Source organism: Diadema antillarum, unplaced genomic scaffold, assembly GCF_040938485.1.
Source record: "Diadema antillarum isolate AM-2024a unplaced genomic scaffold, OU_Dant_1.0 scf00000099, whole genome shotgun sequence".
NCBI classification, from domain to species: Eukaryota; Metazoa; Echinodermata; class Echinoidea; order Diadematoida; family Diadematidae; genus Diadema; species Diadema antillarum.
In genome coordinates, this window is record NW_027270988.1 from 1306866 (window position 1) to 1333946 (window position 27081).

General features: G+C 39.9%; 1 protein-coding gene across 1 annotated transcript; it reads left to right on the plus strand.

Moving 5' to 3' along the window:
* Positions 1–26169, plus strand: LOC139718770 (uncharacterized). The gene is made up of 12 exons (XM_071630235.1): positions 1–259; positions 12797–12939; positions 13326–13528; positions 14340–14746; positions 15647–15764; positions 16210–16356; positions 17443–17554; positions 18468–18577; positions 19373–19527; positions 20655–20941; positions 22235–22573; positions 23968–26169. Exons 1-12 carry the CDS (start codon positions 177–179, stop codon positions 25905–25907), a joined length of 4044 nt encoding a protein of 1347 aa, XP_071486336.1. The 5' UTR covers positions 1–176; the 3' UTR covers positions 25908–26169.
* The last annotated feature ends 912 nt before the right edge of the window (positions 26170–27081 follow it).

Consider the following 27081-nt stretch of genomic DNA (forward strand, 5'->3'; position numbering starts at 1 on the left):
TACGCCATGTTTTTACCTGTGAAGAGGACGGAAGAACGCGACTCGTGAAAATGAAAGAATGGACCGGCTTGAAATGGATGTGAAAAGGCGGTGAAATAATGCTATTACTTTAACAACACTCTAAGAACACACTGACGAGGAAAAATCGAGGAATCAAACGGGAAAACGTCAGAAAAATGGCGCTCGAAACCCTGTTTGAAACACCCCTGCCTCTCGTGTCCAGTGAAAACAAAGAAAGCCAAAATGCTGGCTCTGAAAGGTCGAGTAGCATCTCTGTAAATTAATATTTGTATCACATATATTGTTTAGCGTAAGTACATACACATAAGTGTGGTAATTCAGTGATGTTTTGTGGATATTTTCTGCTAAAATGTGTCGCTCCCAAGTCTGGCTATTTCGGAGACATATTTAATGTATTCATGTGACGTCATGTTCTCGCGTGGGTTCATCCTTCAATCTGGATTGTTCGATTTCTTGAAGGGGTGTGAGACTTGCCTTTCAGCTGTTACTACACACACAGTCGTGAGCGCTAGCGAGTCGGCTTGTCATTTGGGCGACCTGACGAGTAGACTACGTGTATTGTCAATCGGTCATTCCTCACGTGCCAGCAGCAACAGCGGCCAGTACTTGTGTCATGTTATGGGGGATACATCGGGATGGGAGTTCGAGTGTGTGCTAAGATACTGTATGTATTAGCCTACATTGGATCTTGGGTGTATGTCCACAATACACCTGCACTCTGGGCAATATCAATAGGAAGATCCGTCGAGATTTTGGGAACGAACCCTGCCGCGCCAAATTCGTTCGTGCATGCTCTGAAATTTAACTTTCATCGTAGTAGAATAACAGTCTAACTCGGTTGGTGATGGGTTTGGTATTGGGAAATGTCATACCGTCTCTGACTAGATCTAGCAAGAATAAAAATCGTTCTCAACACGACTCGACCGACATAGGTTTATGAGCGCCACTCCATGGCTAGCTTCGTCTTCACATACGCTTCCTACATCCTACATTCCTAGTCTAAGTAGAGCAGACCACTTCATAACACTCCATGGCATTACCAGTTTGGACAAGATTCAACTTGGTTTGATGATAGTACTAATACTTAGGCTTAGTAGTGATGATACCGGTCGTTGGAAAAAGGTAAAGAAACCCTGAACAGTGTTGCTGGAGGGAACAAGCCTCCGGAATAATGTTAGACATCTATTCAACGTTCACAGACTAGACAGAAATTTATAGCATGAGGGAGGTCACCTCCATGGCATTTAGATTTAGAAACGGGGCATGTGTCCTTTGCAGACACATGTTAACAAATGTGAACATTTGAATTGGCTGTAGAGTCTATACAATACAAACAAGGCCGACATGCCTGCTGTGAGTGACAGAAGAGGTAGAACTAGAGAAATGACAGTGTTTATGGAGGCCTTAAAACTTGAACACATAATTTTGGGGTAGTAGTGGTTTAGTTTGACTTCGAGTTTCAGGGGCAATTAGCACCAAACATAATTCAGTTTAAATGGATATAATCATTGATTAGTGGTAGGGCCTACATTTAGTTTCACATTTAAGTTTATACCAATCTTCTTTCCCTTTTCCTTGAATTACATTTTCCCCCTGTCTTTTCTGTTTCCTACTATTTCCTAGCTGTAGCTCTTCCTCAAGTCCAGAGTCTATTTCTTCATGTTTCTATGTTTCTGACATTAATTAAGTTACATTTTGTAGATGGCTCTAGAAGTCTGTATATATTATCAAATATTTGATGAAAATGAACAGAGTTCCCACCCCCTTCAGAGTAATACAGAAAGGAAAACAGTAACAGCACTGTGAAGATTAAAGGTCATAGCTATAGGTCCTATAATTTTGGAGCTTTTCCTCTGGTTAACAAACTCGTGAGGGAGTCTCCTTGAAGCTCTGCTAAAACATACGGTCCCAATGAGCCTGTTTTGATGTATCCAATACCACTTTACTACAGCAGCTGTAAAGTTAATATTGATATGTAATCAGATGATAACAGAAAACACTGAAAAAATCCACAAACCATCACTGCTTTCACCAGCTTCATGTGTGTCTTGTAGACATTTCCATGTATCAAATGATCAGATCAATGTTGATGTGTGAAAACTTATGTGTACACATATCTGTTGCGTGTTATGTTCAACCAGTTGTTCAAGTGCACAGTGCAGTAGGCCTACACAAGTGAACTAAATAGTCTTCAACACTGAACAACCCATTTTGAAGCCATGCAGGTATGGTCATTTAACTGTGCCAGGAAAGTCACAATTCCACATTCACCTTCCCTTCCCCCGTATAATACAGTAATCCCCATTCACAATGCTAATCCATTAGAAAACGTGTTGGTTTACACTTGTCATGTGCATTGTACATTGTAGAGTGGTCTGGAAATTCAGACTAGCCATCTCTACTGTATTCCCTCTACCCCCCCCCCCCCCCCTCCACTATTGTGCATGGACATCAAATGTGGTTTCAATAGATTGAAATGGGTTAACTTGAGTGTTCATTAAAAACATAGTGGTAACACAAATGTTGAAGCACACTACCTAGTTAATTACAAGAGCATACTATGACAGGTACTGTTGCATGAAGACTCAATCTTCTTGTATCCTCAAAAGGCCTGCTACTAGCATGGCTGTCGCACACAAGTGATTCTGTGTCTACTGCTTAGTCTTGCATTCTAGACCTAATTCCACATGCTGTTCAGTTATTGCAATACCAGGTACATGATGTACACTGTATGGTGGTGGCTAAAGCATAATGAATTCTTGCCTCTGGAAATGAAGAAAATCAAATAGCTTGCCTTCATTGTTTTTTATTTTTTTTTTTTATTTTTTTTTAAAGGAAAGGGGTTTTCACATGGACTTAATTTCATACCGCCCATGAGCTATTTTCTGAATTACAAATTTAAAAGTGAAGCAATGAAAGAGCAGGGAAGAAAACTTGTTCTTTTCTCACTTTCGTAAATTATTATTTTTATTTGCTATTTAATTCATCAACTAAGGATTTCATCTGAATCACAATTACTTTGAAAGTCATTACAATTTGTAAGGATCTCAATTTCCAATGCTCAATTCTCTCTACTAGAATTCAAGTTCTTGATACTACTTTTTACCACTTAATTGCACAGGAATACATGGTAATTTGCATCTGCACGTGCTAATATCCACATTTTATCAAGGAAAGTCTACCCATCTGTACTCACACAGTATCATTTATACAACATACAGAGCATATTGCATTCTTTCCCTTTTGGTCACCAACACATTTTTTATTTTTTTTAATTTTTTTTTTATGTGTGACAAAAACTTAACTAGTTTTTCAAACACATGATATCATGAATGAAAGTGAATGAAACAAATGAGAAGTAACAAAAAGAAGAAAAGAAATATAAACACTAAGACAAAAAAAAAAAAACAACCCCAAACAGCCACCCCACAGAATTTAAACATTTTATTTTCTCTCTGTCTCATTCCCCCAGTCTATAATCCTAGCTTATGCATGAGAAACACAAAATAGACAGCAGTGAAGAGCTTTTTTATTTTTTTAAATAATTTTTTTATTGTCTACTAGGACTATGAGACGAATATTACAGGTGATGCTAAGATGTATGAAAAACAAGGATATCATTGGCATACCCTTTCCTATCACTTTACTGTAAATATTGTCTTCTTCCCCCCTCCCACCCCTCTTTTTCTTCTTTTTGATAATGTGTAGTCTACGTGCAACACCATTTTAGATATTAAGTCTTCAGTAATCATGGCAAACCTCAATATACAATATACCTCTACCTACACTGTACATGTACACTTGTATCTTTCACTTGAAAAACAGAGAAAGCTATAAAGGCTTGTTCAGTACCTTGAGAATTTGTCATTTTCTGCGAAAACAAAACAATGCAATAATACCTTTTTCTCTCTTTTATTGTCATCAGTAGTAGGATTTTTGTCTACTAATCTACTGCTATTCCTCCTTCAATGTATAGGATGAAAGCCCCCCCCCCCCCCCCCCCCCCCCGCAAACAACAACAACAACAAAACAATAATGATGTTATAATGTCAATCATTGGGAGAGGTTAATGGTGAAGAGGGTGCAAAAGTGACAAAAGTATTCTTCCAGGACAATGTGATACTGTATGGGCATGCCAATTTGATTGTGCATGCCCAGCTTCTTTCTAATCCCTTTTCAATGTCGTATGGCATTATCTGATGTAATGTACTACACTTCATCTGTGACATACATGCCCTGCCAATATACAACAATTCATATAGGGCCTAAAGGTCCTAATACACACACACACACACACACACAAACACACCTACCAAACAAGCAGCAATTCTTTATGCAAGAACAAAACATGCACAGAGCCCTGTGACAGTGGCTTGCTTTGGCCAATATGTCAATGTAAAATGTCCTTCACCTCGTCATATATAGACCACCATCTAACACTTGACCAAGTCCAGTCCTTTTGACCATCTGCATCAATATTCATTCTCCATTTAGTCATAACTTCAAGATTACTACAGAAGATTTCTCAACCGTTCTGAATTTAGAGAAAAGAACCTGAATTTTGACCCTTTCCAGCTCTTGTTTCAGTAGGAGTTTCCTATTTTTTTTTTGATAATTTTATTACACACCTTTATGGGAAATGTGCTTTCTTTCCAATTTTTTAGTTAATCTATTCCTGTTTTTCAGTCAGAAAGGAAGGTCTGCCACAGTCATCAATTCCGGGATTATCAAAGTTGTTTTTATTATTATTATTTGTTGTTATTTTTTATATTTTTTATATCCTTTTTTTTTTTTTAAGGGGGGGGGGGTGATGTGTGAGTTATGTAGTTTACACAAGAAGACTGGCTGCGATTGCAGCTCGTTTAGTGAAAGAAATCCATCCGTGAATGAATAAATTAATGAATAAATGTCATTACTATTACAAGTCACATGCAATTTTTATTTTTATTTTTTTAACTGAGAGGAAGGCTCGGTGGTAATTATTTTACATGATTTATTCCCTTCATTTCATATCCCATGGACATTGTTGCAAGTTAATGCACTAACCTGGCATAGGGATCAGCAAGCAAAATGAACAAAGATCCTGAAAGAAGTATTTCTTGGGAATCTGTGCATCATGAGTAATTTGACAACGGCTGAGGTCTTTGGCTCTGACTGTCTCTTACCTTGAAGATATTATGATACCCTCGCTCTTAGAGTTTGTACATGTACAATACATGGCTTGAAAGGTCCCTGCAAGGACTGGGTTACATTGAAATGCCCAATATTGAATTTAACTTCACAATAAGATTGCTTAAGGCAAATACACGTGTAATGGACATTCAATGTACAAAGAACATCCGATAAAAACTTATACATGTTGCACCTGTTTCTGCAGGACAGTGGTTTAATTGACACCAAATATGTAAATCAGATAAGGTGATGTTGTCATCATGTATCAATTCTCCCGATGGCTTGGACAAAAATATTTGTTAAGAAACATTCTTTGTTTATCAGTTTCTCATACATCTTCTTTCCCTTCACAGCCATCACTGGCACAATAGCTCTAAAATAAAAATTGTTGCAAAAGGTGCAAAAGGATATGTTTAAGTTTTCATTCCATTGGATATGCAATTTTGTGAGCAAGTCCATGAGAGTCTAAGCTTTTTTGTTTTGTTTTGTTTTGTTTTTTTGTCAATGGACATTGCAGAAATGAAATTTCATAGAGGTGATGAATTAGATAATAAGACAGTGATTAAGTTATTCTGGTGGGTAGGGCTGTCTTCTTCAGGCATTTCCAAGCTTTAAAATGTGAATAAACTTTGAGGTTTCTGGAGATTAAGCCAGATGGATGAAAGGATTAGACTTTCTCTACTCTGTTACACTTGCTGTGAATCATCAGAGCTGAGCCAAAATGCCCTTTGACTTGCAAAATCAGATGGGATTTGTCAAAACCTTGAGAACTACATGTAATATGTAATTCATAATTGTGATTTGAAAATGAAAATATTTTTGATGCCAATGAAAGTCTTCAGGACTTTAGACACAGAACATAGACAGTGCTCTCCTATCCCTCTCCTTTTGTGTCATTTTTGTCCCGATACCTTCATTTTTTTTTCCTGGATGAAGTTTAAAGTGAAATATCTCACCTCATTCCAGGTGACTGATGAATAAAAAAAATCAGACAATGAAATATTTTTGTAGAAAGTCTCATCAGAAATGGACATAACACAACGAAGTGGCCAATTTTAAAGTTTTACAGATTTTTAATGGAAAGTGATATTGGTTGCAACTGATTATACAATTAGCTTAACAGACAATGTTATCAACCCATAACCCCCATTTTGTTCACAAATTCAGATTCTTTTTTTTTTTTGGCGTTTTTTAAAATACTTTGATAGTGTAATGACTTATACTCATTGTCTACCTGAAAGTCATTGCTAGGTTAAATTTGCTGCTCAACAAAAATCTTATTCATTGATCCAAGTCTCTCTTGCCGACTTGTTGCTAAAACAAAAAATTAAAGAGTAAAAAAAAAAAGACATACAAATGTACAGTCAAACAAACAACAAACAAAACCGTGACAATATCAAGGCCAGTTGGCATGTATGGTGAAAGTACAGTTTTGATATTGGCCTTCTCAATGAAAAACACATACAAGTTTCATAACTACCGGGTATCTTATCTTTGATAAAATTGCTAACGGTTGCTATTCCGTTTGATCCTTATTTCGGTTACCTTGATGCTGTATATCTTCACTTGAAAAAGATACTCTATCTCTTTTGACTGCTTTCTGCCCTAAAGAATATTTTTTGTTTTTGTTTTTTGTTATGTCATTTGTGATTTTAAGATGAATATGTTTTATTCTTTTTGTTTTGTTGTGGGCTAGGGTATTGCCAAGGAATTGTTTGTTATGCTCTGAATGTGTTTCGCTATAATTCCGAGTAATCTGCCTACCAGGTACCTATAGGTGCTATGCTAATATACGTAATGTGTTCAGCGTTTATTTACCTCTACATTTAAGATAATGTACAGCTCATTTGGTCTTCGAGCAGCGAAAAGCCCCAAAGTTTAAATCAGCATGGTCTTAATTTTGTTTTGTTTCAATAGAACTGAAGTAGACAGAAATTACTCTAAAATAGCAATGGTGAGAATAACAGAATTCTTTCAGGATCTGTATAAGCTTGTCAAATATATAAAGGACAAGAATATAATCCTTGTCAGAGGCAGTTACACACTGAAACCCAAACTACACACCCATCATATCAGAAATTCATTTCTGTGTGTTTTTTGGACGTCTCTGGTTGTTCGTTTGTTTCATTTGTACCTGCCTGTACTCTCTAAAAGCAAATGTGTCTGTGGTAGTACAGTGCAAGGTTTTCCTGTCTTTATCTGTCCCTCCAAAAAGCTGAGTGCCCTCTTGTGCAAATGCTAAGACCCAGTTTCCTTCATAGCTATTAATATTCATAACACTTCTAGGGAGCTGATTGGCGAGCTATATTTAGATATCCTGGATATCCATAAATTGCATGTAGATTTTTCTGTATGATCAATGGCGGCTGAAAGTAACCATTAGTTTTGTTTGAGGTGGAAAATGCTTCACATTAGCGACCTGTGTTAGTACTCTAGTAGTGGTACACATTCAGGGGGGTAGTTATTCATTTGCTAAATGTCACCAAGCTGGATTGTTTGAGAGCTCATCACACATTCATGAAGGCCCTTAATAGTTCTTATAGCAAGCCTAGATGGCTTATTACCAATGGGTGTGGCAAGTGTCTGTGATGCATGCTGTCAAAATACAGTACAATGAGTATGGTACATGTAGGCCTACAAGTTCTGGTACAGTACTTCATTAAATAACTGGATATGTGCTTGACTATTGCACCATATTCCAGAAGCCTGACTCATTTGCTGCACAGGTGGAGCATATAATCAAAACCACTTACAGTGAAACAAAAAGTATCATCATTATAAGGGGAATACTTGTAGCCTTGATACTAATTTAAATTCACAAAGACACTCTCAACTCTGTGACCGTACCGGTAATTATTATGATGGCACTTTGCAAATTAAAGGTATGATAGCCTACTGTTTACCATTAGGAGCAGTGACTTAATTGTACCAGTCATCACATTTGATGCATATGTGTACATGGTAGGTCAATTAAATCACAAAATAATTCTACCATATAAAAATGTTACCGGTACAATAAATCCTAAAATATGAGGAGATATCCATACTCTTAAACCATTACTGCTGTACACGGTTTATTCCAGAGATGATTTTGTTATTAAGTACCGGTACTTCTTGTTCACATTTTGTATATTTAACAATTCTGGTACTTGTACTTTAAATACTGATTAACATTTTTATATTGTTTCTATCTGTAACTGACATTTTAGAACTATAGTTTGAAGCACAAAAGATGTGTTTTTTTTTTTTCTGCAAATGGTAAATAAGACCCCCATAATGCCTTTAAGTTTATGATCCCAGGCAGTGCGTTTAGGTATTATAAGAATTAAATACTGCGCCAGACAAGCCAGTGATACTTGTGTAATGTATAAACAGAGCCCTAGCTACATTCTTTTATGGAAATCTGAAAATATTCGCACATGTCTACGTACCGGTACTCAATTTCAATAGAACATTTGACTTCAGACTCTGGGAACTGAATGATAAATTGAGTACCCCGGTACCGTACAGAGTACTGAGATTATAGGCCTGTATCTAAACATGTCTCATATTTGGATTTATCTAGCACAGCTGTGTTTACCGGTACTCTGTGATTTTATTGCCACCAATGGCTAAGCAATCATAAGGAAAGCAACATACAGTCCAAAGACCATGTTTGCCGTCCACTGTGTATCAGTAAACCATTAGTTGTGTAGGCCCTATATAAATGTATAATATGTTACCAGTTCTGCCACTTATTTGGCCAAAACCTAATAAGGTTCACTGATTAAACTGGGGCTTTCTATGTCCTTTATAAATGTATCCCCTAATGTCAGTTGCATCTAAACAGGGAGGATAAAAGATGAAATGACTCACACATACTGACTAATCATTAACATACCTTATGATAAATAATCTGATCTAAATGGCATAAATAATTTTCCACAGTAGGGCCAATAGCTTAATTGGCCCTGAAAAAAAAAGAAAGAGAAAAAAGAATCTAAACAATGATGGCCAAGGCCACCTTCATGGAATGCAAGTGCCCATTTATTTCACTTTCCCACAAGTGATCTGTAGTAGCCCTGAGTGGATGAGTGGATTTAGAGCACCCTCCTGTCTGTCCATGTGGACATAAAATGCTCTATTTGAATATAATGGTATTTATACATACCCTGCTTTCCTACAACATCATCCCAAAACCTTGTAGAACTATTGATATCCACCAGTGTTTCCACTGGCATGGGGTAAATAGACCCAGACATGAAACAATGTACCACTGTCACCCACTTCCCATCCTTTTTTACCTGTTAAGGACGATCTGACTCGTACATTGCTATATAAATCAAATGTTTCCCCAAATCAGAGTACACCTGCCGAGTATACAATGTATGTCTTCAATGGGTTCAAATGAATTTTCACAGTCCCATGCCCTATAATTGCTGTCTTGACTAGATTGAATTACAGTACCGGTATTTCAAAATGGAAGTCACAGGGCCAGTCAAGGGATACAATGAAACTGATTGATAAGGCTGTCCTGATGTAAAATCTCCAAATTAGTGATCCATAAGGGGAAAATGAAAAATAAAAAGACCCCCTACAAGTAGATGGAGTGCAAGTTGTTAACATACTAATGAAAGAGGTTTGCCCTGACAAAACGAAATGAAGTACAGATCTCTAGAGCGGTGATACAGATTGCACTACCAGTGAATTTTAAAAAAAAAGCTAAATAAACAAAGAAGAATTATTGCACTATATCTGTAAAAAAAATAAATAGATGAATAAACAAAGAAGAATCATTGCACTATATCTGTAGCAGATGGAGAGATTTTGTGATAACATTTTCAGCCAGGTAGCATAGTACAAACACAATACGTGTATGAATGAAGACCCTTCATAGTTTTAGATAACAAGGGTTTATTGCAGGGTTGCCATGTGAAATGTCTCTAAGATATTACATTTTGATATGTTAATCTAAAATCAGAAAATATGTACTGGTACTTGAAAGTCTCCCCCCCCCCCCCCCCCCAAATAGGTATTTGATTCATAGCATAGCACAACAAGCGCATTTTCCCCCAAAACTGAAGGACATGATTTTTTAGAATCAGATTTTTTTTTTTTTTTTTTTTTTTAAATCTGGAGAAGTTGGCAGCTCTTTTACTGGTAGCTGCATTATGGCCAAATGCAATTAATTATTCTAACAATCACAGATATCCCTTTGAACAGTACAAATTAACAGAGAAACAGATGACCCTACAAAACTCATCCCATACTGAGATACACTGTACCAACATCTTCCTGCGGTTGTCCCCTACCACGTACGTTACCGCACAAATACATGTACCGGTATTCAAAGATGTGACCTCACTGATGTAAATGCAAAACAAAGCAAGTGAAAGCCATGAGTGCTAGAGAAATGAAGATGTAAAGAAATAATGAGGAAAGAAACAATCACAAAATGAATGAATGAAAAATCTATGATAACTACAGTATTTTGATGCATTGAATTGAATGGTCATGCCTGCCACAATGCATGGGTAAGTACTATCTGGGCACCCGTCCCGCATCATCATGAATATTCATCATCTACATGTATCCGTAATACCATGGAAATACATATTTTTTTCATTTCCCGGCAGCGTTTTTACATTTCTCAGCAAAACTGAACATTTTTCCATCTCTTGGCGAGACGTTTTAACATTCCCCGTTGATGCAATTTTTCGAGATTTTTACATTTCCCTGCGATACGTTTTGCACGTATCCAGCGTTCTGCCATTTACTAGTACAGTATCTTACTGCCTGATGAATATTCATGATGAAGCGGAACGGGTGCCCCAATAGTGCTTACCCAATGCATGTTTCCTTGTCTGCTTTCCTGCTTGTAAGTTTCAAAACTAATGTTCTTGAGACAGTTTATCTTTGGCTGCTTTTCATACCTTGACATTAGTAGGATATTTTAGGGGATCAGTTGTTTGATTTCTAATACATGTACAATGGGATACATTTCATATCTGTTCAAGACTTAGAATGTAGAAAATTTAAGAAATCCAAAGTCAGAATATCAAAGTTTGGTAAGTTTACTTTACTTTCATATTGACTTAAATCACAAATCAAGGGTGGTATGTTTTTTTCACATACAGATTGCAGAGAAATCTTTGCATTTAGCTTTGGGTATTGCAGATGTGATAGTGGATAATGATGATTACATCAATGCTGAGAGAAGAAAGTGACTAAATAACTCCTTCCCTGATTTAAAGGGTGTGTACAGTTCTGGGCGAGGCGAGAATTTAGCTTTTTACGTTTTGCGAGATATTCAGAAACCACTCTACGAGATGTCAAAGAGCATGCGATTCTAATGGGAATCAAAAGTTTATTTGATGAAAATCGGTTTTGAAATGGCTGAGTTATCCATAAACAAGGTGAAACAAAGAGGTCCTAATAAAGTTGGGGCATGTCGCCTTTTAATATTATCACTTTTTGGGATATCTCAGCCTTTTCAAAACCAATTTTCATCAAATAAACGTTGAATCCTTCTTAAAATTACATGCTCTTTCATATTTCACATGAGGTTTCTCATTATCTCACTTAAGAATGTTCAAAACATGAACCCCCACCTCAATCATTACTGTACAGTCCCTTTAAGACTAGTGATCTGCAATTTTATTCTGAAGACTCTTTACCTATATGATATTTCCCCATGTTTATAGAGATAAAGCTGTTCATTTTCTTTTTCTTTTTTGGCTGCATAGTCATTCTGAATATATAGAAAAGCACTGTGAAATCCTCATATTTGTTGGCAAAGTGCCAAAGTAGTTTAAAGAAAACAGATAAACCAAAGAGAAAGGCTTCTGTCTTTGTATGTCCAGCTGTGATTTCAGCATGGTTAGTCTTCAAGAAGTTTTATAATGATTGTACATTTATATCATTTCTTTCTACTTTGTGTATTCAATGTCATAGCATAGATGGTTTGAAACATAGGCCTACTGTGTGCCAACTACCAAAATATTTGCATTTAATGTTTTATCATCAAATAATGTAGCATGGACTAAATACCACAGATTGTTTCTTTTGAATTTTTTTAATAGTACACGTTATTATTACTTTTTGTACATCTCATTTCTTTAACAGATGCACTTGTCTTGTTTGATAGTAGACATCCAGGTGTTTTGTTTGACTCATTTGTATCTGCAGAGCATGCAATTTATTTGCACATTATCTCAACGTACATTTCTCATGAGAAGCAAAAACTTATGATTGTATTTTTGTTGTAGTTTTCTAATTGGATTGAGAATTATGACCTGTATGGCAGATGTTCTCTGCCCAATCCTTTGACATTAGATTCAATTAAGAATACTAAAAACTAGATCCCGCTTACCTCTTGGTGGGAATGCGAGAAAAAGAGATGTTGGCGAATCAGCTCTGGGTATTCTAGCTGTTGCCATTATAGCCCCAATTATTCTTCAGGTCGCTTTTTATTACACACAAGACCCAACAACAACAACAAACAAACGAAACTGGGCACATGTCAGTCAGTTGATACTGGTAAATTTGAATTGTTCCCCTGAGTCTCAACTGCTGAAACATTAAACTTATTTTGGCCTGCAAATTTTCTTGTTTCTTCGTACAGGAATCTGGAAGAGGAAGGAGAGATTCTGGAGGATGGCGAGTTGAGCGATGGGGGTGAAGGGGAGGCGGTTGCCGAGCAACATGAGATGGAGCAGGAGATGGGCGACTATGAAGGCGGACCACCGGTAGAGCATGAAGAAGAAGGTGCATATTATACAATACAGTATAAGCTGTTACTTTTTGCAGCTGATGAGCGTACATAAACACAAAATAATCAATTTTCATAAACTAAGCTTATTTCATTGAAAGTACACTGCAGATAGATTTATAAGCATCATTTATATATATATTATATATATTAAATATAACCTAAAGTAGCACTCTTGTCTTTTTTTCATATTTATCATTTCAATGAAAATGAAAATAATGTAGAATTGACATCGTAATGCAGAGATTTTGCTCTACAAAAAAGATACCAATAATTTAATTCACCCACCCACCCCCACCCCCCCCCCCAAAAAAAAATTGGAATAACAACCCTTTGGGTTCTCAGCTGACGATATCTGCTATTTTAAAATCTCTCTTCGCAGAGGAGAGCCCACGCAAGAGTAGACGGAGAAGGCGCCACCACGATGAGGAGGCGGAAGAGGAGGAGGAGGACGATGACGGAGAGGAGGAGAGGAGACGACGAAGGAAACGGAGGAAGGAGAAACATAGCAGCAGGTCCCGACACCACCACAAGAAGTCCAAGCACCGCAAGCGACACCGCTCGCACAGCGAGGAAGAAGCAGGGGTGAGCATCCATACTGTAAAACACAATATTTTTGCGGTATGAAATTTTCGCGAATTGGAGCAGACAGCCTTTTCCATGGCATGAAATTTTCGTGAGTTGCCTCTAGCATTCAATCCATATAGTGTAGACAGAACTTTCGCGTGCATTTTAATTTTGCAAATCTTGGCTCTCGCAAAATTCACAAAATTAAAAAGCAACATGAACATTCCTCATTTTACAGTATCAATTAAGAAACAAGACCAGACATGGCAAGGAATTTGCAAAGAATGTGTCCAATTAGACCAAAAAAGAAAAGAAAAAGTAAGGGGGGGGGGGCACTTTATCTTTTTTATGGGTGATACCTAATTTTGTTCCGGGCCGAGTAGGTTATGTTTCTGCCGACATTGATTTGTTTGTTTGTTTGTGTGTTTGTCTGTGCAATACTCAAAAAGTTGTGAATGGGTTTGGATGAAACTTACAATGAAAATTGATAATGGCACAAGGAAGAAGTGATTAAATTCTAGCAATAATCTGGGAATTTTTATGCACTTTTGAAGAATTTGTTTTGTTATAGTTAAAAGGTCGATAAACTTCGGAGTTCAAGCTCTGGGTATTTGAGGTTTGCATATAATGTGCACTAAAGTGCAAGCTCTTCTTAAGTGACACTGCACAGCAGGAAGCTGTGTGAGATAAACACAGGGCTTCTCAATCATTGGTAAAGTGGGCGATTTCCAACATGCATACGGGTGGAAATGTGCTGCTTGGCGGAGGTCTGCGCTCTCCGAGTGCTTTTCTATTCATTTCCCCCTCTGTACACTTTTCTTGGAAACAGAGTGCAGATGAGGAGCAGGATGCTGAGCAATCTGGGAAATTCTTGGAGCAGAGCTTTCCCCCTAGGAAGAGACGTTCCATGCACCGAGAGAGGAGGAGACCCACCGGCTCTGACCCCGACGACTGGCCTGAGCAGGACGCCCCTATGAGGCAACCATCTGAAGAGGCGGAGGAGGAGGCGATGATGGCGGAGCGAGCGGGGTCCAGGAGGCGGACCAGGAGGGGCTCGCGCGGCGGGAAGAAGAGGACGGGCAGGGGCGGATCGGTGGCGGCTGGGGACCCCTGGCGGATGGGTCGGGGGCCCATGCATCCAGACGATGATGGGGACATGGAGAGAGGCGGCTATGGAAGCTCTGGAGCTGACTCGTATGAGGAGGAGATGAGGAAATACAAAGCATACCAAGAAGGGTGAGACATGAACTCAATTACTTCCATGTTAACTGGCAGGAAAGGATAATTATCCACTGGATGTTGTAGAGATGTGGTTGAATACTGTAAAACATGATATATTCGCGGCATGAATTTTTCGCGAATTGGAGCCGACGGCCTTTTTTGCGGCATGAAATTTTCGCGAACTGCCACTGGCATTCAATGCATATAGTGTAGACAAGAACTTTCGCGTGCATTTTAATTTCGCGAATCTTGGCGCTCGCGAAATTTGCGAAATTAAAATGCACGTGAAAATTCCTCGTTTTACAGTAGATTTCAAAATAGATTTCATTGGTCATAGTTTGTTTGTTGGGTTGCACTTGTTAAAATTACATTAGTTCCCTCATCTTAGAGAAAACTAGCAAAACTACAGTCACTATCACACTCTATATTGCCCATTGGCAGGGCTGCACACTAATCTGATTTTTCTACTTTTCAGACCTGTCTCACTGTCAGACCAGTAGGTACCCATTTTTTCCATGTCTTACTAGTATAACAGTGTTTTTTACTGGTTAGGGACTGTTGTACCAGTGCCACTGTGCAGTATTGCCTTTGGATATAGGCCCAGTTGGGCAATGTAATCGAATCAATGATGCAATTCAAATGTATTTTCGATGTAGAATTGTCATGTGCCACACAGGTTTCAGAGTGTGTAGGTACATTTTATCCATTGCCAGAATCAAGGTGGGGAAGGATAAGATTAAATAGTAGTGGTATAATTTGTTTTCCTCAGGAGTATAATTCTATGATAGAAATGAGTGTGTGCTAACATAGTGAGGATATTTATTCTTACGTTTTGAGATCGCCTTTACATTGCATTTGTCATCAAGAAGCACCCATTTGTGAAGCTCACTATCTGACATCCCGCTTCTGTCACAGGTACGTTGATGAAGAGTCAGAAGAAGAAGACGTCCATGTCCCACCCCCTGTACCAGTGAGAATGCCCTCAATGAGGGGGAGGGGCCGTGGTCGAGGAAAGGGGCCACCCGTCGGCAATGTGAGTGAAGCAGTTGCCCTCCAATCCAGGCTTGTTCCCGTTTTTATTTTAAAGTCAATTTTCAGGCTTTTAAAACTAAAAAATTGACAAGCATTATAAAGATATTCTAAGATGTGCTTGCAGTTTATCCCGTTGTAATTAGATAGGAAAGTGTATCGTGAAAAATAGTGTTTATCCATACACAATATCAAATTTTGTGTACACAGAGCATGCAGAATATGAAATTTTTTGTCTACAACACATACATAAACCCAAATATGACACACTTGAATTTTATGAGTGAACGACACATAAATTGCATATTATTGAGAGTATAGTTTAAACATTGTTCATATTGGTAGTAGATGAGCGGCTCTCTTTTACTTCCCTCCAGATGTTATCAATATGTAAGTGGTACTAGGATTATTTGTTTGTTTGTTTTTTTACATTTTACTATGTAAAACAGAGCATTATTGCCGAGAAACTGAGGAAGATTGCCAATGCTGCCAAAATGAAGGGGAAAAATCGTCCGAGGCCGAAGGAGCCGAGGGGCGAAGAGAAGATGATGTTGCATCTCATCTGCAAGTTCTACCTGGAGGGGCGATGCAAGAAGGTGAGTTTCCAGTGCCTCCAATGCCTACCTTCCCCAAGTCACCCACCTTGACCAAGGCAGTAGCTGTCATGTGGGATGTCCTGTGTTTTAATTACTTGTTCTTGGCCCCATTTTATCAAAAGGTAAAATCGATTTTAAATTTCCTTACCACACAGGCTGCCATAGACTTTCAGTTGAAATCAACTATATAATCAATTTTAACTGTTCATAAAACAGGGCCCAGATTTATTAAGTCTCAGGGTTGGCAGGTACATAATTACTTGATCATCAGCATGATTGATAGCCTACATAATGATAATCGACAAAGTTGCAATAAAAAGCGCAGGCAACATGCAGCTAGCATATGTCAAATTTATATTGTAAGTCAAAACATTAAACAGTCAATGAGTGGGTCCTGAACTGGGAAATGAAAATGCTTCTTAAAAAGTTTTTGCGGGATTAATGGTAATTTGAATATCCCATACGTTATGACTTTTTATGCTGCAAACCTTACTGATGTGTTCTTTGAGATGAATTTATTTTAAGATCCGCATATCTCTGGTGGTTGAAACTGCAAATTTATATTTGTATCGGAGGAAATAGATTATGATAGTAGAATAGCTTGGTGCAAACACTAACTAGGATATACTTGTATATAGTGTACATACTTTTCAACTGGCATCTTTCGGTAAGTACGTATTATAAAAGCGTTATATTGTGAAATGGGAGAATATGAACATGTCATGAACAAATGCCAATGGCCCGGTCAGTTTTAACCCCCAGCAAGTATTTTCACAAACACTGCTGACAAAAATTTAGGGTTAGGCAATGGTTTGTTAAAAAAAATAGTGTCCTATATTTCTTAAACAGGAGGAAACTAGGTGTCAAAGGTATGCTAATGCTGCAAAGTGAAATTAGAAAGTGAATATTACTTTTTTACAGTGTTAGCTGAGTTCTAACCTTTTGAAATTGTCTGCCCACTTTTTCTTGTACTTCTTTGTCATGTTACGTTCTTAGTATATTGATGCAACATGATATAAATTTGATGAGAGTCATTTAGTACTCTACTTGATAAGGTGACTGATGAGCGCCCTCTATTGTTGGCAGGGAGAGAACTGCACATACAGCCACGACCTGAGCCAGCAGAGGAAGCAGGAGCTGTGCAAGTTTTACGTCAGCGGCTACTGTAACAAGGGTGACTCCTGCCTCTACATGCACGATATCCTTTTTACACTGACCACCGCTGCTGTGCGGCTGACTAAGCCCCTCCCACTATACATATGATTAGTCAGAAAGTTGTGGAGTTTGTAGCATCACTACGTCCTAAACTCTGCATATCGTAAAAGTGGACATTTTCACGCATTTCATGCAACCAGAAACTAGAGCAGATATTAAAGCACACAAATAATTGTGCTTGCTGTACGTACCACTACTTATGTTATGATTCCTATCAAAGTATCAAAAACATTCAAATTTCATCTTACTGGGCCGAGAGCAAAAAATTACTCAAGAAAATATCCACTTTTACAGTATTCTATCACTAGTACAAATAGTCTTTGAAAGCATGTGAATCTCCAAAAGTTCATGTCTTTTGTATGCCACACTGGGTTTTGTTTAAACTCTATGCAATATGTCTGTCTGATTTTATTTGGTTTATTGTAGGCAGAGTGAACATTCTTAGGAATTGCACTGTCATGCATTGTTTCAATGCACGGGCAAAGGTGGCAGTATTAAGGACAGCTCCGAAATCAATGTTATCAATGTTGACCATTTCTGGATTGGCCCGACCACCACCTGTTATTCTAGTCCCGGTCCAGACCAGACCAGACTAGACCCTGCTACTGATGCTGGGCCCACCAGCTCCCAAAGACTGGGCTCCCCTCCCTGGCTCCAGATACTGTCAAACATGATATCTCCGCGGCATGAATTTTTCGCGAATTGGAGCCGACGGACTTTTTTTGCGGCATGAAATTTTCGCGAACTGCCACTGGCATTCAATGCACATAGTGTAGACAAGAACTTTCGCATACATTTTAATTTCGCAAATCTTGGCGCCCGCGAAATTTGCAAAATTAAAATGCATGCGAACATTCCTCGTTTTACAGTAATACATTCCTTGACTCGATGCTCACAGGAGTTCCCGTGCAAGTACTTCCACACCGGTGCAGAGTGCTTCCAGGCAGATAAATGCCGTTTCTCTCATGCTCCTCTCACTCAACACACTGAAATGCTCCTTGAGAAGGTGAGTGGGCTGACAGCTTGTATGATAGGCTGATATGGCTTGCTCCTGCAGCAATTGCTCCGGTCTCATTTTTGGCAAGAACTTACTAGGGTTAGGGTTAGGGATGTGATAGGGTTGTAGGTTCTGTTTGATGTGAGGGTTAGGATTAGGGTGAGGGTTATGTTTGTGGGTAGAATTTATGTTTTAGTGTGCAGATATTTCATGGGAGCAATTGTCACAGGAGCAAGTGTCATGGAATTGTCTGTCGATTGTTTTGTATGTTGCATCCATCATTCTTAAATCTGTATGACGGTCTATGAATAAGTCACAGAACATAAACACCTCCAAAATCATTCAGTGTCTTCACCAACCTTGTTTGTTTGGGAAAATATATTTTGTGTGTTTTCTGTAGTTCATATGTTTGAGTCAATGGATTGTATGGAGTTCCAAGTATATTATATTAGCACTGCTTTTAAATTGATGAGTGTGATTTCAAGTTTATTTAAGTTTCTGTAATCTTCTTATCAACATGAACACTCAAAGGAATTTTAGAGAATGATTGTTTTGATAAAATTGTTGCAAGATTTTATTCTGTGGCATATGCATTATTCTCATTTACTGCTTTGGACATTTACTGCATTTCTGAAAATATTTGCAAAATTACATAATTTATATACTGTGTCATGTTATATGGTGTGAAGTCTCAAAGATACAGGTTTTCTATGACCCTGCGTCACAAGTATCTGTAATGGCGACACTCGCCTTAGCTTTATCGAAGACATTGCATGCTTCATGTTTGATTTCAATTTATTTCAGTCCCTTGCAAGCTTCAACAACCACGATGACCGGCCCCCATCAAAGACCAAGGGACTGCTTCCCACTCCCACAGACACCAGTAAGATCCCCTCCCTCCTCGACATCGACGTCGAGCCCATCAGCAACATGATGGAACAGGAACAGGGAACAAGACAGTGAGTAGCACGTTGAGGCCTGAACTTGATCATTTTGATGCCATAATCTTTCTGGAGGGGTTCGGTTCACTTTAAGCCGTTGAGGGCAAGCTGATTTTGCTATAACGCACATTTCCCATAGACACCTCCCCGAGAATACTGTAAAACGAGGAATGTTCACATGCATTTTAATTGCACGAATTTTGCGAGGGCCAAGATTCGCGAAATTAAAATGCATGCGAAAGTTCTTGTCCACACTATGTGCATTGAATGCCAGTGGCAGTTCGCGAAAATTTCATGCCGCGAAAGAGGCCGTCTGCTCCCATTTGCGAAAAATTCATGCGAATATACCATGTTTTACAGTACCTGGGACAATACTTCAATGAGTTAATGCTACTTGATAAGTCTGTCCATTAGTATAGTACATTAGCAGTAATTTTGCACAGGAAAGATTGACCATACCATACCATATCAGAAGGTAGGATTCACTGTGTTTCTCTTAATTTTAGCCTCTATAATGCTGCATGTCATAGTGTAACAAACCTTTTACCATTTACAATGTAGCATACCCTATTAAGTGAATTGAAGTCATCATATTTTCCTGTGCATTCTCAAGCATGGTATTGGATAAAACAGAAACAAAACAAAAGCAGAGACAAAATCAATCGAGAAATGGTAATTTGTGACTAAAGTGTATCAAAACTGAAATTCATGTGTTTGCTTTGAGAATTATGTGTAGCATGTTAGTCCTGTCTCTGTCAGGGTTTCCTGTTCATTGACAGCCAAATCAATACAAACACTTTTACATCTATTTTGTATGAGATCAAAGCAGCTTTTCCCAGATCTATAGTCATCTATTCTGCAAGACTTTAGTCAAAATTCCATCGTAAGATCTACTCAAAGCTAACTCTTATGAAAGAAGGAAACTTGTTTTGACCTGAAGCAGTGAGGTACATACAGCTGCTGCAGATTTGTAGTCTTGTTACAGTATTGGATGAGTAATGAAAAACACATGATTATGATGATGTCACTAAAAATCTAACATTGACATCACAATAGTCCTAGTGTTTACACAATAATGTCTCTTCAAACTGTCTGTATGCTTACTATGTGAAAAGCTCTTTTTTCCTTGTAACTTGCTCCCCCAGGATGTCCTTCTATGGCTCAGAGAACACAAACTTTGAGGACATGGGAGGCCACCATCCCAGTGATGCATACGGCGGGGACCAGTTCCAGTCTCAAGACCAGTACCAGGATCCGTACCAGGACCATTACAATAGGCCCAACATGGAGCGCTTTGGGTCCAGCCAGGACCCACGTTTGTCCCAGGGCCAGGACGGGCCAGGCCCCGGAGACCAGCAAGAGCCCAGTGTCCTGGAGGTCACACCCCTACCTAGCTCTCAAAGCGAAGACAACTCGGTTGCCTCAGACAGAGGTAATGTCCAGGACTGAATCTATGAAATCTTATGAAAGCAATATTTGCATGTCCCCATGGCTGTAGAGTCTACTTCACAAAGAGTAAAATTTCAGCAAGTGTAATGAGAGAAATACAGGGTTAAGGCAGCATCAGTCTCATGGGTAATCAAGTCAAATGTGTAGCAGCTAAATACTTTTTTTTTTAAAACAAAAGGCATGAAGACAATGGCTGTAATCTGTGTGTATTACCAAGGGCATAGTGATAAGTGTAAGGTATGAATTGTGTATACATTAAAGGGGCATAGTCCCGGTAGTGTAGAGGGCGCTGTTGATGATACTGCCGATCACCGTTAGCATTGATACGAAGATTACCGAAGTTGAGCTGTCATCAAGAGTAAAGTGCGTAGGTGTTGCTAAGTAACGTTGCCTTCGTTGTCAATGCCAGGGTGCGTGCATATGTACTTGTTATTATGACATCACAAAGAAGTTCGCTAAAGCTGTCATCCCCCTCAGCCGAATCATGAGCCGAACTGTGATCGGACCACTGACTGCAGTTAATCGGACTTCTTCGGACTCGGAGAAGTGGGCCAAAGCGTAAGCGCTTAAGAGGAGTCGATAGCGTAGGTCCCTATAGGAAACTTGCGCAAAGAGCAAATAACACGGTTTTACATTGTATTCAATTCAGTTCGTTATATTCTCCTTGTTAACTATAATGAAAAGCTTCTACCATAATCGTCATAAAGAATAAAACTCATACAGTAAACTCTGCATAAGTAGACTGTGCATACATTGAATAATTGGCTAAATAATTGAAAATAAAAAGTCCAAATTTACATTCATAGCCTGTCGTGTGTATATGCCTGTACGCACAAGAGTCAAATATTGCTTGAGTGTTTTCCTCAGTCCTTGCCCATATCAACTTACATGGAGTTACTGACAGTGGACTCTCATTATAATGAAGTTCTGGGGAACGGCAGTTTTCTTTTATTATATTGAAATTTTGTTGTAACTGAACAAATAAGCAATGAAAGACATAGAGCGAATGATGTTCCGGCCTGAATTTTTACTTCGTTGTAACCGGAATTATGTTATAACCATGTTTGTTATAATGGGAGTGCACTGTAGATTTTGTTAAAAAAGCTGAGCAGAGACAGCAAAAGAGAATGACAAAGTATGTATATATCTGGCCCATTTATGAGTGAAAAGGTATGCATAAAACTTTGTGAGTCACTGTTGAGTAATGTATCTACAATCTGTAGATGCCAAAATGACCACTTCTTCATTTCTCCCTCTTGCTCTCTCTGGTCTATAGATATGCCTAGCAGTGAGTTGCAGCCCCTGCAGCCCAAGAAAACTCTATTGGCAACCCCAGCAGAGACCAGTACTACAGACCTCTCCCTCAGCGAGGGAGCCCAAAGTGATCCGGGACTAACCGGCACGGCGCCACCACTCGCCCAACCTCTGGACTCTGAACCTTCCTCCCGGGAGTCCGCGGCAACGGAGCAGCCATCTCAGATCCAGCCTCCCCCGGCCACCATTCCGGCCCGGCAGAAAGCATTGCTCATGAGGATACAGCAAAAGCAGCAAGCCGGGAAACAAGATGTTGAGGCCAACAATGCTGCATCCGAAGAGAGCAACAAGACTAATCAAAGTGAGCTGCATTCATTTTTCTTCTTCGATGTCTCATCCAATTGGCAGTCACTTGTTTGTTTCGCGTTCTCCCTAAAGATTGCAGAGAGAAATGCAAACAGAGAGATGATTGAATATCCAAGGCAGAAGTAAGGCAATTACTAAACAACTTGATATAATATCCTGTCTTTTTGGAAAAAACTTGAGTATTATTACCCGAAGTTTAAAGCCTCTTCAAGAAACATAACCCTGTCTTTTATTGGTTTATTTGCTCAATACAGAACAGTTTTCCAATTTCTTGATTAGTTGATTGAGTATAATAATGTAGCTTTTATCTCACATCATTATAACTAAAGATGTTCAAATGTATATGCTGGCATGTACATGTGTGTAGTGTTTGTTTGATGTGACAATTTTGGTAGTTATTGTCCGATATATATTTTGTTCAGGTCTCAAGTAAATTTTGACCCGCTACAACAAAAGGATCCGAAAGTCGGGGGAGGACAATTTTCTGAACATGACACAACATTTTTCCCTTACTCTTCTACTTTAATTTCATATATAACACAACTCATAAAAGTACTCGGTTGCGGAGATACAGATGATTTTATTAGCGCATGTCAAGTGGTTGAGGAAATCAGAGTTTCAAGAAAAACGCCTTGAAAGCTTTCCTTCTGACGCTAACGTGTCATGATCAAGGGGAGGCAAGACAATTTTCACCGCTTAACAATAGAAGATATGCTCCTTGTGATTTCCGCGATGTTCATTCAAGCTTAGTGCCAGCGGTCTACGCACGACCAATCAATAATCAGGATGTCATGCACTGACCAATAAGTTCACTCCCTCTTTGCTAGGGAAGGAGTCTAGTTGCGGCGCTAAATCCAAATGTTCGGACACATTTCTGTTACGTTGAAAAATGCCAATTTCTTGCCTTTCGTTTGATCATTTAGCTTCGAAATTTCGGCAGATGATAGACAAAACATTAGACTACAAAATTATGCCAAAAACAGAAATCCGATTGTTTTAACCAATTTTGATGATGTGACTTCAAACTCAATTTTCTCGGCTCAGCCGTCAGCGACTTTAGGATCCTTTTCTTGTAGCGGGTCACTATTACTCTGCAAATGGAAATAGATTTTAAAGGTCTGTATCATTTTCATCTTTCAAGTAGCGACCAATTATTCCACCTCCAACAATCTCGTACAGAAAGATCTTGCTCACATCTTACTATATATCAATATAAAATTTAACGCACACACACACACAAAAATAATTTAGCCTTACAGTAAAAAGAAATGCTTCACAATGTATGATTAAACAAATACCTTTTTGAAGTTAAACGAGAAAGTCTTTCAGGCTGCTGTAGTAGAAAACTCAATATACTTGTGGTAAAACTTTGTCCTGATTTCATTACAGCTCGAGTGGATGATAACTGGTATTCAAGTGATGAAGAGGAGGGTTCCAAGAAGCGGCGCAACTCAAGGGCAAACAGCAATGAAGATCAGCAGCCAAAGACCTCCAGCCAGGACTCCAGTGTTCCTGGGCTGTCAGCTGAAGCTGTCAAGAAGTTGTCATCCATTCCGCTGCCTAGTGCCCTCGCCAACCTGTTTGCGGGGAAAGCCACAAGCAGCGCGCCGGCTAGTTCGGGCAATCAGGTGACCTTCAACCTCCTGGACTTTGTCAAGAAGGGCCCTGGGACGATGAAGCCCGCCCCCATCACCCCGTCCTCGCCCAAGGCAGAGATCTTGGACTCACCCATGTCACCAACTAATGAGGACTTCCGCCTGATTGAGTGCATCCGTGAGCCAGGTCGGGAAGACCCCAGGGCGGGACGACAAAAGAAGGACAAATCTGACATGAGATTCAGAGTGCTGCACTGGAAGGACAATAAGTACTCCATCAATGACCCGGAGGACCGGCCGTCACTGCCTCCCATTGAGCTGCGCACGCCAACCGAACTTAAGAGCCAGCCGAGCTATCCCAAAGGTACTTTCCAACAGTTTGAGTCAGGTGGGCAACAGCAGCTAATGCCGCCAGCCAACTTGGCTGCATCACAGGGAGCGATCGACCCAAGAATGAACCGTCCCCAGGACCCAAGGCTGGCCCGAATGCAGGATTCGCAAGGAATGAAGCCAGAGATGGGTGCTGGCGGTCCTCCAAAGGATCCCCGTATGAACAAAGACCCTCGTTCCTTGGCCCAGAGCTTGCAGGAAGGTGGACAGGCAGGAGATACCCCTCCCATAGCTCTCCTGCCTACACCTGACGAAAGTCTGAGACTACTTGGACCAAGGCCCACGGGGCAGGATGGGCTTCTGCCATTCCCCCCACGAGGGCCATTGAAACCAATGCCGCCCATGCCAGACCCGCGATTCATGCAAGGACCACGGGCGAGAGGGATGAGACCTCCTTTTCCAGGACCTCATGGGCCAATGGCTGGATTTCAGGACATGCCTCCACTGGACATGAACATAGGACCACGCGGTCCCCCATTTCAAGGACCAAGGCCCCCGATGGGTCCAGGGCCCAGACAGCGGTTGCCGTTCAACAGGCCTCCTCTGGTCAGGCAAATGTCTGACATGTCAGTGGGTGCAACGGGGTATCAAAACTACCCTAGTGGACCAGGTGATCAACAGAACAACAGATTCCGAGGACCTGCACCTGGAGACCCTCGGTCTGCTCCAAGTGATCCTCGGAGTGCACCAAAGGACCCCAGAACAGCAGAGCCCAAGCAGGCCTCACAGGACCCAAGGGTATCCAGACCACCTGCCACCGAGTCTCGCGATCCAAGACTAGCGACGACAGAGAGTCGTGATCCTCGCCTGTCCAGGCAGACGAGCAGCGGCAACCCCAGTTCAGCTAGTCCCATGCGGTCAGACAACCTGCCGGCACAGGACATAGATGAGAGAGTCACTGCCCCTCCGCCGCTTATGGATGTTGACCAACGGCAAATGGTGGGCAGTCGCAAGCCTGGCCTGCAGGGCTTCTCGATCCCCAAGATTCAGCGCAGGCCAGATGGGTCGGAGAGTGCTGCTGGGGAAGGCGCCGAGAGTTTGGATGCCAGCGGAGGGATCGGGCACCGCAAAGTGCCGAGTGCACACCACAGCCAGCCACAGTCTGTATCCTCATTCGACGTTGGTGGTAGGATTCGGCCCAACTTCCCCATGGGGGATCCCAGAACTAGCCGCAGCGGGGCAGGGCAGGATTCTCCTCCCATAACCCTCCAGATCCAGATCCCAGGGAATGGGCAGGGGGATGGTGATATGGCGGCGGCCATTGCACAGCTTGCTGCTGAGCCAGAGATACAGCTGAAGGATATGTTCAAAACACAAGACCCGACGGCATCCCCATTTTGTTAGCTACAGCTGAACATTATAATGAATTTCAAATACACTTCTGTGTTGTGTCTGTTTAAATTCTTTTCCTGCTTTCATTGTTAAAAAGTACTTACACCCCAAGCAATGTATATAACTACCGATGATGTGCTAATACTAGAGGGAAAAATTGAAGTAAAGCAAAGTCCTGCTTGACCTGAGAATAAGGTGTTGATTGTTTTCCAGTTTGCTTGTGTTGAAAGTCTATATATCACCGCAAAAGTTTTGAGAAGAAAATGACGCAGAATGCCCGGAAAGACTGGCTGGCTGTAATTTGAAATGCAAGTGTAACAGTGATAGCTCTATGCAATTTCCAACTCACTTCAGCAACAAATCGTTAACAAAATGCTGACATAGTGATTGGCAGAGAGTTTGCTCTGTCTGGAAAGTAAGTTTCTATATATAATAGAAAATTTTGAACAAATTCATGACTGCATCTGGCAAGTTCAATATTTTGAGCTACCTTCCAACAAAATATGCTTAGGGCCAAAGTGAATGTTTGAAGATGAAGAAGAAAAAAGTGGTCATAAGGACGATATGTTTGCCAAAATGGCATGGCAGTTAAATGACTTGGAGGAAGCATGGTTGAAGCCGTACACTCCATTAAATATGAATGTACCGTATCAGATACAAGAGAAGACATTTGCATGTATCAAGGCTGTGTAGGATTTGGTTTTAGAGGGAGAAACTGGCTTAGTGGCTGCAATTTGCAGGTAACAAATGGAAGTGTGGCTTTGTGCAAGAATGTAAGAAATTTGAGGCTTTGAGTCAATGAGCAACATTTACGTGGTAAATTGTCTTTCATATGCCACATTGAAACCATTCCTATTCAGGACCTTCATTACTCCATTACAACTCTTTAAACAAAGGCACATGATGGCCAGCACTGAAAGCATATTGTAGAATGATTTTTTTTTTTTCATTATTATTATTTATTTTGTTTTTTCAGTGTGACTTAAGGGCATTTCTATTAAGAATCATTATTACTATTCCCTCAAAATCTAAGGATTTGTATATGGGATTTTCTGCACTGGCTTTAAGATAGCAGTCTCCAGGAATTGTGTGTGGAGGTGGGAAATTGTAGGTCTTATAAAGAAATTGACCATAATGCTCTGCAGCCATACCCTATTGTACCACTCAGCAACACAGTGTAATGCTG

Bases quoted from the DNA above. Each gene is read 5' to 3' on its own strand.
- LOC139718770 (XM_071630235.1), top strand. From the start codon at position 177: ATGGCGCTCGAAACCCTGTTTGAAACACCCCTGCCTCTCGTGTCCAGT. The intron at 14,747-15,646 runs GTGAGACATGAA...CTTCTGTCACAG, and splicing joins TACAAAGCATACCAAGAAGG to GTACGTTGATGAAGAGTCAG. The intron at 17,555-18,467 runs ATATCCTTTTTA...CTCGATGCTCAC, and splicing joins CTCCTGCCTCTACATGCACG to AGGAGTTCCCGTGCAAGTAC.